This window comes from Vanessa tameamea, chromosome 11 (genome assembly GCF_037043105.1).
Source record: "Vanessa tameamea isolate UH-Manoa-2023 chromosome 11, ilVanTame1 primary haplotype, whole genome shotgun sequence".
NCBI lineage: Eukaryota > Metazoa > Arthropoda > Insecta > Lepidoptera > Nymphalidae > Vanessa > Vanessa tameamea.
In genome coordinates, this window is record NC_087319.1 from 6,208,811 (window position 1) to 6,223,107 (window position 14,297).

Here is a 14,297-nt window from a genome sequence, read left to right on the forward strand (position 1 = left end):
GTTTAAATTAAGATTCATTCATTCAGCAAATATAGACTTCGTTTCAATATACCGCATAAAATAATTATTATTAGGGTGTTGTCTTTCCTGAATTCATAATGAATTGGTATATTTTAGAACATTCGCGAGAATAAAACAAAAACGGTTTACTCTGAACACGTAATACATGTACGTGACAAAGAAAAAAAACTATTTAAAATCACCGAGTCTACAGTCTAATTGTTATGCAAATACTTAAGAAAAAAATGTTACGTTGTTGACCTCATCTAATCTAGCTTTAAAAGTATTTTAGGATTCAAGCACTTTGAGATTATACTATAATAAATAAATATATTGTTAAACTACTATAAGAGTAATATTTAAAAATTAAGAAAAATAATTATATAGTACAAATTATTTTTATTGTCATTTCGAGTTCGAATTTTCATAAAATAAATAAAAAAAATCAATGCTATTCAAAAAATATCTTAAGATACTTTACAATTTAAATAAATGGTAACCTTTAAAACAACTTATAACTGTTCCATCATACATATTTTATACAACGTAGTGATTTAATTTTAATAAAAGTTAAATATTTTTAATTGAATAGCATTCATTTGTAAAATTTTAACTACACTCTTATTTAAATAGTTGAACGTAGGCCGCTGATTGATATTGGGGTACTGCAGTATAAACGAAAATTGGAGCGCGATCTTCATTTCTGTACTGTAGTCGAGCAGTGTACGCCATATTACGAACATCATTTTCAGTTTGGAATTGTACTCTTTGCAGCTGCGATCCGGGCAGGAGGACATAGTAAGCTCCTTGAGCACTTACTACCTCAGCATCTTTCTTAGGCTCCTCTTCAAGGTTCTCTTTTTGTTCTTCATTTTTTGTGTCCTCAACATTTTCTATTTCATCGTCTTTTGGGTCCTTCTCGTTTTCCTCTTGCGGTACTCCATACTCAGTTTGTGGGGTCAGATATGTGTTGAATGGAGCACCGTAACTGTCAGCAGGAATTCCGTAAGTAGTTGCTGGTGGGGAAAATTCCTGACGAGATGGCAGGTTAAATTCCTTTGTTGGTCTGTAACCCGCTGCTGGGTAAGGTGCTGCTCCTGAACCAAATCCTTGAGCTTCTGCTTCTTGTTTTTGTGACCTGAATCTTGCCTGCCTATACTGAGGCGGTTCAGCCATAACTGCAGCTGCCAAGAGAACAACACAAACGATGGTCTTCATTGTTGTTGCTTTGGATGCTTGTAAGCGAATGATGCTATGTCCTAAATTGCTACCACTTTTATACTTATCTCGAAGTGAGTGATTTTTCTATCAAATTTCCGTCTTGTCCGGATGTGTCATAGTCTCCTCCATCATCGATATTCTGTCCGAGTGGATAACGACATTGGCCCCCTAAGCGAGGATGATCAGTTGTGTAATGGCCCCCGATTAGGTGAACCTGTCATTGTTCATTGCGCGTACGTGACGCGATTCTCAACGGTTCTGGTGACGAACTTACGAAAATGCCCAACGAGGCATTTTAATATTCATGACTCGTGGAGAAATCGCTTTCTTTCTACGTTGCTAATTAGGTATTTGTAATATTATTGCGGGTCTAATGGGTCATGGTTTGAGCAAACGGTAACTGTTATGATTGCTGATAACCACTGCAGTGTTGACAGAATTAATTTAAAAAATGTATGATATATGCATAATTCATTCGATTCTTAATTTAAACAATACGAGGTCAATTTATCAGGTGAATAATTAAATGTGATATTATTATATACATTAATAATTAAATTTAGTAATGAATATAAACTGACATATAGTAAGCTCTTTGTACGATTTCATATTGTGATAAAGGTTATTTTCTATAAAAAATGTAATGTTATCTTGTATAATGAAAATATATTTTTTCTGATAAAAACTGTTCGATAAAATGCCATCAAATGATATCATTAATGGACATACATAGACTATCTGATATGGTTACATATTTTATTTTTTTTAAGTTATTTTACTCCATGAAGTAAATTTTAATCGAACAAGAAATCCGTGTTGATTATTATTTAATTTAGCCTAATTTTGAAATTAATTATAAATGTTTTATAATTTGATATTGCACGCAAAAACTATAAATCAACTATTTATCTATTCAAAAAATAATTAAAAAAGTATCTAATTCATAATCTTTTTTTTTGATAAAATAATGTTAGTTTAAGCGCCTAGAGACAAAATGTCATAAAAGTATGCACATTAAATTTAAGTGGAGAAAAAAGTCATCATCTGTATAATAAAATAAAGTTTGTGAAACGCATACATAACATATTTGTCAGACATTCGTTAAAAATTTCACGCACGCCGGCAACACGCGCCGGTCAGAGCTCGATCGTACGTTTATTTCGCGCCCAAAATGGCTGCTTGACATTTAATTACGCGGGAAAACGGCTCTGTCCATGCAAGCAATTGCGAGAATACAGATGATAAATAACTTTGTTGTTTTTCGCGATAGTCGAGGTTGGTTTTAATAAATCTTTATCACGTTCCGTGATTTCAATGAATATTAATTGTAAGTTCGAAAAATAAATATTGGAAAGAATATTGTATTTGTAGAGCAGTCATTTCTGATTACGTACTTTCGTTTCAGATCATATATTGGATATATAAATATTTTTGGATTTAATTTTAAAAATATATACTCTTTAACTTTACGAATCAAACAGACTTTTTAAATTATATTATTAAACATTTGTTGCGAACATGTATAAAATGTTAATTTTATTTTCCTCACTCGTGCAGGATAATTGTAAATGCAGATTATAAAAGCGTATCACGAACATTTGTGACATTCACATTGCGAAGGTTCTAATGCTTAGAAAGGTCTCTTCCTCGTAATTAAATTCTGCAACGATAGAACCAGTTAAAAGTGCGTTTTCAGAAAACTAGTGAACGCTCTTGAGCTTTTACAAAAACATATTTTATTTCATTGACATTATGACATATTATTTATGAAGAGGTTCTGAACTAACTAGCTAAAAACCACCTGTAGTAACACAATTGTATACTTTTCAACATAATTATATATTATGGTTTTTGGTTTCTTTGATTTGATTTATTTACCCAAACAAAGGTTGTCTAGCAATCATTGAAAGGTTCCAATAGTTGTCTATGTGTTTTGTGTTTAATACGACTATTAGAAGTGGATTAAGTGTGAATAAAAAATGGCCTAAAAATATTTAAAAAACTCATCATTCTAATTACGACGGTATAAGCACAGCACTTTTACAATATTATACTTGATCAGATTACCCGTCTCTTGTGAGTTCATCTGCTTAGAATTAATCTTGCTTTGTACATAGAGTGGTTGTCTCAATACTTTATAGCTCATTTAAATAATATTTATTCATTTAGGTACTTTTATTAATCACTGGCTTCTCCGCACGGTTTCATCCGTGTTTAACGTTTCCCTTGGAGCGCGATGTAATCTTCAATAATTAGGCTATCGAAGGCAAATATTTTTGAAGAACGTTGTCAAAATATTATAGATAAGCTATAATTAGGTTCGTTGAACTACTACGATTTTTCAGTTACTTATAGTAACTACTTTTTTTCTCTATTGGTATATAAAATTTTTATATTATTTCAAAACAGTGTTTCAGTTACCATTTACTTCAAAACTTATCAAGTGAAACTTAAATGATGTAAGAATGAAGATATAATGATTGAAATGTAGATAGTTAATTTTATATCCGGGGTAAGTTCTAGGCTTCAAACTCGACAGAACTGCATAACCTTTTGTAACGGTGTACGGAGATTAAGTTAGCAACTTAGTTTTACTTTGAAACGCTCCAATTTTGTTGTTTAGTTTTATAAATTTTTCTTCCAGTTTTTATACTTAGTTGCTTTGTTAAAATGGCATTAAAGGTTTTTGTTGTTTAGTAATATTAAACAGATTTGATACTTTTTTGTGTAATCAAGAAAGATTTTGATATAAGCCAAGTTCAAAATTGTTTTTCGCATATGGTTACTTGCTTATATTGTTCACAATCAATATTAATGGAAAAAAACTTAAAAACTATACCTAATTATAAAATATTTGAAATTATTGAATGATTAAGTGGGCTTGTTTTAGGTAAAAATATAGTTATATTTTTTTATCAACAAATTACCCCAAATACCACAAACTAAAACAGTTTTAAAATTTTACATAGCAGGTACCATAAGCCATATTATATTGTTGATAATATAAAAATTGGTATACTTTGAAGATGATGTATTTATATTGGAATCTTGGTATTTCTCATCTCTCCTTTTTTTAAATTCTTTATCGCAATATGTCTATGTCAATCTTATTTATATGCATCCTTACTGTTTTTAGCCTGCGTCGATATTTTTATTTATTAACATCATGTGTATCCAGTTGATAATTTGGTTGAAGTTACAGGAGATTACGCTTAATGATATAGCTGTGCTTAACCAAGTGCACTACTCTAGAATAATTAAATTATGATAATTATTTCCTTCATCGGATTTCGGTTCAAGTAACCTCTACGAACAAATGCCCCCATTGTTCTCCGATTTTATTTAAACACCCCATTTGCACGCAATTATCCTTTACGCCTTGCAATCATTGTACTAATGAGAAAGCCTTTAGCCGGAAATTCCGGGTTTTTTAAATGTTTTATAAAATATATTATACGAATCTCCTCTTTGTATTTTTATTTTATTCTCTTATTCGTTTAAATGGAGTAAAATTACACAATTTCTTACACTGAAAGGAGTTCGCAAATGACCTCTCATTATAGTATTTGTATGGATACATATTGTCCAAAATGTTTCATATGACGATACTTATTCTCACAAGAACTTTTGGTAATAAAATTTAAGTTGGCTGACAAATCTGTCATCTTCTGTAAGGTCGTTTTTTTATTGTAATATGGAGATTTTAATAAAAGTTATTTTTATCTATATTTATCTAATACCATATAATTATCGATATAAATATATTAAAAGTTATTACGTGTTATTTATTATATTGTAATTGTTGCAAGGTCACTTTAGTTTAACAAACAAGCAGTAGCTGAAACCAACGAACCAGTATCACAAAATTTGACCAATTTTATATTGAAAAATTGAATTTTCTTAATTTTCTTAGTATTTTTTAGCAGTTTAGTGTTAATTGTTAACGAATAAGTATTAATCTGTGCAATAACAGAGTATCACAGTATATGTAAATATAATATATAAGGGGCGTAGAAATGTCATTGAACTATTACGCCCAGGTTAGGCAAAGGAATTCTATTATTAAGCAAGTTTGGATTCCATCATGCTATTTGGTCGTTGGTAGTAAATATACATATGTGGCTAAACTTCATGTGACTTATGCATATTTCATCATCATATTTTCATTCGCTGCCGAGCATGAGACACATTTATAAATCTAACATGCGAAGGAAAAAGTGTTGCACTGGCCTTGGATTTTATTCCGTTATCTTTGGTACAAAGACAAAATTTGGGACAAATTTTATTATATAAAAATAATTTTTAAGTTCGTTCTTTAGGTGAATACAATTTTTGTGAGCATTATATGAAGTTTTACAAACTTTTTTTGTTTACAGCACTTTGAAAATGAAGAAGGAAAATGCTCTTAATACTGACGGAGTTTCCTTTGTGTATGGGCAACTTCAAACATTAAAATGTTTCACAATAAATATAGGTATTCAAAACGATTAGTTTCCTTAGAAACGGTTCACTGGTTTCACTGATCGTAACAGAGCTAATTCGAGCCAGTCGATTGGAGGATGAGACTCACGTAAATACATTTTGGTTGGTTTAAATTTTATAACTAGACTTAATCAAATGAACAAACTCTAACTACAAGTTGGTAACGACCCAAGCACCTATACTAGTTTTTATATGGCGTTTGATTGGAAAACGTTTGTGTGCATGCTATACACGAAAATGTTAACTATATATTTTTGATATAGTTCCTAGCAAAATTATTTAAATTGTTGAACCAAATTATAACTGAATTCATTAACATATTTTGAAAAGACCAGTGGTTAGAAAGCGAAGATTACTGGTTTAAATCCGGATAAACACCACTGCAATGATTTGTGTAATAATTCATCTTGTGCTCATTCTCAAATGAAAATATGATAAAGAACCTAGGAAGGTTATCTTTTCTTTAAAGAGAAGGAACCCAGTGGTGGGACATTGTGAGGGACATTAAAATACTATGTATATTAAAAAAACGAACGAAGTATATTAATAAATTAACATGATGTATGGTTCCTGATTCTATAATAACATTCACAAATAAAAACATATAAATTATATAGGTGTATTACAAAATTATAACTTAAGTTAATTTCAAGCATGGATATAATTTTATTTTATCTTGTAGAATTAGCTGATGAAATCGACTGATCTTTTAATTTAGAAATAAAGTCCATCCATCATGTTAGCTATTAGAGCAACAGGGCAACTTATATGTTTGCAGATCTTTCGACTCAGAGCTCAGATTCCAGGTTCCGGGAATAAAATTAAATAGACTTTTTTGAAATATATTCGTAATAGCTAGCAGCCTGGGTTAGAAAGTTGTCCGCTATACTCGTACATACCCACGTCTCTGAAAGCACGTAAAGTCTTTGGTTCGGCGTGCGATTCTAGTCCCAGCGAACGACGAAGTGAGGATATAGAATATTGACCGGAGCGCACACACATTTGCGCATTATAATACCATATATTCAGATGGTTATATCAATATATATATATATATCTATTCCAGGAGTTTTTTTAGTTGGTCCGCTAAATAAAATACAGGATGACATCATACAAACATTCCCTAATTTATAATGCATAACGATTATTGTTAACAATAATTGTTATTAAATGTATTCACGAACGTTAAATTAAAACAAAGAATTAATAATACAACTGCCGGTAATTCCACTACCACGTTATTACTTAATAAACTTTATATTTAATAATGATTTAATTGAATATATACATTGAACGTGTAAATCGTGTATAGCATAACAATTAATATCTACATATGCTTATATTTATAAATAAATAAAAGTATCCCCACTTAAAGATACCTATAATATATACTTACAGCAAGACAACATAGAAAAATAATGAACTTCTTCTACATCGACTCGGCCGGGAATCGCACCCGGGACCTCGGAGTGGCGTACCCATGATAACCGGTGTACACACTACTCGATCACGGAGGTCGTCCGTTATATAATGTTAAGAACTAATGTTTCATGATAGAAATAAAACTAATTAATCTCGCTTAAACTGAAATATAAGAACAATATACAACATAGTTTACGTTTACACACAGTTTTAATGAACAATTCAGAAGGTTTTATAGCCAAACTTGTTCTACCCTCATAAACAGTATGAAATAGTCGACACTCGAAGCAGCAGCTGATATTAAAGCAATATCTCTTCGAAATTCAATTAAAACTGAGGTTAATAATATCACTTGTGTTAAAATATTACAAAACTGTAATGGAACAGTGGCAGTCGCTTATATCGTTTTTATTAAGATTGATCGTAGGTAATTAATAAATACCATTAAGGGTAAAATTAAAATATTAGACATTCAATTTTTGTAATTTATAATATAAAATAATTTGAATTTTCAAGGTAGATAGATCAAAAAACAAATGATACAGATTGTAATTGTAAGCATTTTATCTAAGACTATTTGTCGCCCACGGCTTTTCTCGCGTTTTAACAGTTGGCTGACGGTGTTAGGCACAAATAACACCTGACGACCAACACACGCACAATTAGTCTATGTCCTTTCTTGGAGTTCAAGTTTGCTTCACACCAAATTATATCAAATTCGATTCATGGTTTGGCCGTGAAAGAGCAACAGACAGACAGAGTTAGCTTCGCATTTAAAATATTAGTTTAAATTAACGATAATTTATGCGTAATATAGTAAAGTAGATTTAGTATATTGTTTTAGATCTTGATCACAGAAATGTAGTAGGAGAGAATATTTGTTTGCTTTTTTTCTGGCGACACATATGCTATATACGAGTGGTATTCAAAGGTTTGTACGGTGTTATTTAAAAACTTAACTGAATTTATTAGTTCATCAAAAAAATTCTTATATAATACAAAGTTTTAATTGTTACTACAAAAACCACTAATCTGTTTGAATGGAACTACCATTATTTTAGTTTCGGTTTTAGGAAGGATATAGACCCTACTACTACTCTTGTATTTATATTTTAATCGACATATTTGTACGGAAAAGTAAACGACGGCATAACGTTTATAAAAAATCGCTTGGCTCGATAACTATACTTATATGTCATACACAAATCTTTATATGTTATCATTAACAAATATAATAAAAAAAAATATTAATTTTATGCGAGCTGAGTTGCTTGTGAATAATGTTTTTAAACTAAATAGTTCATTAAATTTTTGATAGTGATTAGTTTACATCTTAAATTTGTGTTTGTATTTAGGTGGTAAGAACAGAACTTATGTCCCAATACAAAAACAAAAACTGGTAGAAAACAATACTATTCCAGAGTTATATATGGTATAAGTTATATTTATAGCATATGATTTAGATTATTAATAAATCGCAGCCGTGCGAAGCCGGGGCCTGTTGATAGTTAATTATAAACTTGAAATATTAAGTTGAAAACTTAAACCAAAGCTATATTTATGGTTTTGTGTAATTAAATATTAAAATTCGTTAACAAAATGAAGTACAATATAATCGCTACTAAGTAAAAGTAATTAATCAATACCAGTAAAAAACGAAAAACATAATTTCGTCTAGTTTGGGTTATAAAAGACTTTTTTTTTCAAGCCTAGTAATATAATATGACACTAAGTATTTTATTAAAAATGCTGACTTTACTCTAAAATAAATAGATTAAAATAATTTTCTTCTAAATAAAAAGATCTTTTGCTTTTTGTTATACACATTTTTATGTGTTTTTGATAATGAGTCTCATATTACATCAAATTAAATTGTCTAGAACGCGTTTTAGTAATTTAAATATCGGATGCCAAAAATAGTTGACATTCAAAGAATCGACCCGAAAGAATCGATAATGCCAGTTTTGTTTTTACCCAATTATTACTCTCCGTTTGCACAAAACGTTTTAACTAATTAGTCTAAATTTACAAAATTAAAGTGATTACGATTAACCTAAATTTAGTGATCGTTAATAAATCTATAATTTGTCTATTACAAAACAATCTTATCATCACAGAAATGAATACTGTTAAAAGCTCAAGATTTTTTTTTTGCATTCGTTCATTTCAGAATCTAAAAAAATACCAATGCGTTAACTACTCCACGGGGGCGGAATAGTAACGTTAACCGCGGGTCAAAGTTAGTGTTATATATTATTTCTTTCAGCAGTTATAAAAAAGATACGCGATTTAGTGGTTGAAAAAACGGCTCTTTTTAATGATTTAATGTTCAACTCGAAAATATATGCATCCTATTCAGAACATTTAATTTACTTTTTCTATAACTTTTCCTGGTACGAAATCTTCCATGCTCGCAATATTACGCATGTGTTTGAGGCTTCTGATATTAAATACGACTTCTCGGATATATTAAACTTCATATTTACTAAGTCATGGGCTGGTTATATGTATTTATTTCAGTCATTTTCTGAGTGTATGGTTTTAGCTGTTTTTTATTGGACACGTGAAAGTTATGACCTAAGTTACAAATAAAAATTAATGGGTTTATTAAGAGCACGTAGACGTGATCTACGTATTTAGTGCGCCACTGCCTCGTTGGTTAAAGGCCCAACTCATAATGCTTCAGATTTTACGTCTTGAGTTGAAACCCCGGGTTGAATCAATATAAAGTTATTGAGTTTCTCTGTCAATGAATTATTAGTAACAGTAAGAAGTTTAGAAGTTGGTAGTGTTAATAGTCTTGTCCCTCGGAAAGCGCATAAACTCCAGCCCGTCTTTCCAATTTGTAAATAAAAGTGCACCTATGTTTGTATTCTAAATCAGCGATAATCCTAGGAATTTTTTTTCAGCCTTTTGCCATCCTCTGCTGGACGAAAGCCTCCCCCAAACAACGCCAATTATCTTGGTCTTGGTTAGCCTGCATCCATCCCGTACCTGCCACCTTTTTTAAATCGTCCAGTCACCTCGTCACAGGGCGTCTTACACTATGTTTGCCTAAGCGTGGTTACCACTCTAACACGTGTCGATTCCATCGGCAATTAAGGCACCTGGCCACATGACCAGCCCATTTCCACTTCATCATGCTAATTCAACGCGCGATGTCGATGACTTTAATTCTCTGGTGAATGTTCTCATTTCGGATTCTATCTGCCAGGGAAACCCCAAACATCGTGCGTTCCATTGCTCGCTCAGCGACCTTGAATTTGTTGACCAGTCCCACGGTATATGTCCACGTTTAAGCACTGTAAGTCATTACATTGGGACGCACTGATTAATGACCCTGGTCTGAAGCGATTGTAGTATTGACAATTAAAAAATGTGACGTAACTTGCCGAATGCCATTCAGTCCAAACTTATTCTTCTTTGAGCCTCCTTCTGCAAGTTATTCAGCCCAGTTGTACAATTGGGCCCAGGTAAATGTATTCCTGCACAACTTCGACTTTGTGACTTTGTAAGAGCCTCTGAGCCCCTACTGAGTGCTGTAGCCTTCAATATAAATAAATAAATAAATAAATAAATATTGGACAACATCACATACATTACTCTGATCCCAATGTAAGTAGCTAAAGCACTTGTGTTATGGAAATCAGAAGTAACGACGGTACCACAAACACCCAGACCCAAGACAACATAGAAAACTAATGAACTTTTTCTACATCGACTCGGCCGGGGATCGAACCCGGGACCTCGGAGTGGTGTACCCATGAAAACCGGTGTACACACTACTCGACCACGGAGGTCGTCAGATCTACGCTCGTCTTGTATTATACCTTATTTGTTTTTAACTTTACTGTTAAGTGCACGACACTCAGATGGCGTCATATTCTGCTACACGTACTCGTCTCCTCGTCATTTCCTTCGGTTTTACCTGAAAGCTATGATGTTAATGACTTACGTCCCTTGCTCTTTTGTCGAAAGTAATTTTGGCCCACCTCGCGGATGACATGCGCCAGGCTGTTGGTGACGTCTTCAATATCCTACTTGGTTTCAAACTTGGCGAATCGGTTCTCTAGTTCCAACTGGTAGGGTTGGTCTAAGAGTCGATTTTAATGCTAACCAGGATCAACTGGTTCAATTTAAAAAAATATGTTTTTGATGGTAAATATTCCTCGTATTTTGTATGGTTTTAGTAAATATAACTTCATTCTATCATTGTAGGAGTGAATTGAAAAAAATGTGACAAAATAAATTTATTTTTTCTCCTGCAACAGAGCTATCATACAGGAGGATAAATTTATCATCAGATATTTTCCCCAGTAATGATATATTTGCACCCGATTTCCCGGACAAATTCCAACGGAATATAACTCACGAATTCGACCATGTTGCATACAGAGCAGTTTGGTGATTCAACTTTTCACATAAAGTATGCAAAACTGTTCAATGGAACTCAAACGCCGGTTAACGTTGGAACCATTTCGGACCTATATTCGAGTACATTGATCTGATCAATCCACAATCAACAATCCACCGAAACCGACAGATGTTAGATTGGCTGATTTAATACTAGATATCTTTGCCAAGTGGCCTTTGGTTAAAATACTCAGACAATCATACTAGGCATTCATTTTTCGGTTTTCGTAGTTGTCAGTCGGTATTTAATAATATTCCTATTTAACGGTGCGTGATAACTTTATATTATTTTATAAAAAAACCAATCTGGTACCTCAATTCGTAGACACATTTTTTATTTGCGAATATATTGCGGATACGGTAATATTTTACCTTTTCCGAATTTAAAATGAATACAAACATATCGTTTCAATTGATTCACTAGATATAAGCCGCTTTAAAGCTTAAGTCAGCTTTAAACGAAGCGTTCTCAAAATGGTTTTAACTGTTTTGATGCTTACTTAGTACGTAGGAATGTTAATTACAAAAACACTTATTTTAGGAAGTGTGATAACGGTACAATAAACCGCACATGGATAAGAGACTATTTATTTATATTACTTAGTAATATCACCGATTCATCAATAAGAACCTCAAGTAACACCTAACTGATACTGACTGATTGTAGGTATATTTACAAGTCTGTTTTATTAGGAACCGTTCTCGGATCTGTTATTCTAATGTCAATCAATCAATGAGACTATTCGGATATTTTTATACTGGATTGAGAATAATAAATTCAACCAAAAAAAAAAATATATGAATCCTGTTCTTCAATTATTTTTTGACGCGGTTAATGTTAATTTCTGCTTAAAAGTAACATTTAATGTCAGACTATTGGGCAAAGACTTAAATACTTTGAGACTGCCCTATTTAAAAGAAGGTTAGGAGCTGAGGGTTTATGGATATATACATACGCAAAATTTCATTCGACTCTTGCATTTTCTCTTTGACACAAAAAGAGATGCGTTATAAACACATTAAGCGTGTAAATACACAGCGGGGCTTAACCGGTTTTAACCCACAATCTTCGATTAATATTCTAGCTACTGGGCCAGCATCCATATTATATTAAGGGTAACGACATCGGATAAATGCTTTAAGAGAACGCTAATGAGGACGGTGTTTGGATAATACACTTTGAAAACGTATTGATATCACAAAGTAGGTTTATTAATATCAAGAACATTGTATAGAGCTCAATTACACAGGATGATTTAATAACGCTATCTAGAGATTATATATCATGTAAATATTTAGGAAATGTAAATAATTAATATAGATATTTGCTGTTATAAACAACGATTATTAATATAAAAAAAAATTGAAATTTTCAATCAATTATAATATTGTTATTATATTTAATTGAAAATCAAAATAAAACTCAAAATATACCGGTCCGGTTAACCATAAAAAAAATGTTTTAATATAAATTTGTTGTCATAAAAATAATTTTTTGTGTACCTATATATGGTCATAATTTTCCAATTAAAATAAATAATTATTATTTAAATTTTATTTGTTATAAATTTTCACTAAAATAAAGATGTTGTATACTTTTAATAAACCTTAAAAAATACACAAATCAAAATATTTGAACGAAATAATTTTTAAGTCTACAAATAGCACAAAAAACTCTTGCGTTAGGCCTCAACGCCTCAAGCCTCAAGCCCCTACGTCGGTGGTTAAAGGTTAAAAATGTTTACCTAAATTATAAATTGAATAAAATGGAATAAAATAGAATTTATATATTTACGATCAACAATCAACGATCAATTAAGAACAAAAATCACAGCACTTATATATTAGTGCATGTATTTGTACCGATTACTTAAGTGATAATATAATAATTATGACACATATTTTTTATATCATACAACTTGTATCAGTTGCCAGGCATCAAAAAGCGCTATTGCAGTAAGCTCGTTTCTTTTATGTAAAATATTACCTGTATCGACATATTTAGTCAAGGTGTTTCGTATAATATAAATTATTTATCAATCATTCAAGAAATTTTCAATAATACAAAGTATGGAATTCTTCAATAAAATTCTCGTTCAAGTCTCACTTCTTAGTCCCTCCTTGTAATCCATTCACGTCGTTGGTCCTCGAAGCTGAGAAATGAAAGACGCAACCTCTCGAGAGCATACTCAAGATGCCTTGCATCACACTTCATAATCTTATTACTTTGAATATAACTATGTTCAGGCCGGTCTTCAGCTATGAGGTCATCAGGTCATCAATCGTGTTGTGTTTGAGGACATTTTTGAAAAATAAGTAGTACATAAATGAAAACTCTAGACTTAAACATATGTATTGATATTTTTATAATACAAAATACTGTTGTATATAATATTATTTGCTTAAGCAGTAACAAATGTATATTAAAAAATTCATGTGGTTCTACGATAGACTCGATCGAAACTTATCCACAATTATAGATCGTCAAAAAATAATGTTTTTTAGTAGATAACATATGTCCGCAAAAAATCGTATAATTCAGATATTTCGCTATTAAATCCATGAAATTCAATGTCATGAAGTACAAAGGGCGGCCATGTTTGACGTTTACGGGTGCATTCAGAATGAATCCAAATAATAATTTCGTCCAGGGTTACGGTAGTTAGTATATTTATATTTGTTTAGATTTATTTATTTTCCCCGAGCGAAGCCGGGTTTTTATCTAGTATTATATAAACTCAAGTAGATACATAAGCTAA

General features: G+C 31.5%; 1 protein-coding gene across 1 annotated transcript; it reads right to left on the reverse strand.

Annotated features, from left to right (window-relative positions):
* Window positions 1–379: 379 nt before the first annotated feature.
* LOC113400833 (uncharacterized) lies at window positions 380–1,246 on the reverse strand. The gene has a single exon (XM_026640501.2). The coding sequence runs from the start codon at window positions 1,216–1,218 to the stop codon at window positions 622–624; it is 597 nt and encodes a 198-aa protein (XP_026496286.2). The 5' UTR covers window positions 1,219–1,246; the 3' UTR covers window positions 380–621.
* Window positions 1,247–14,297: the final 13,051 nt, after the last annotated feature.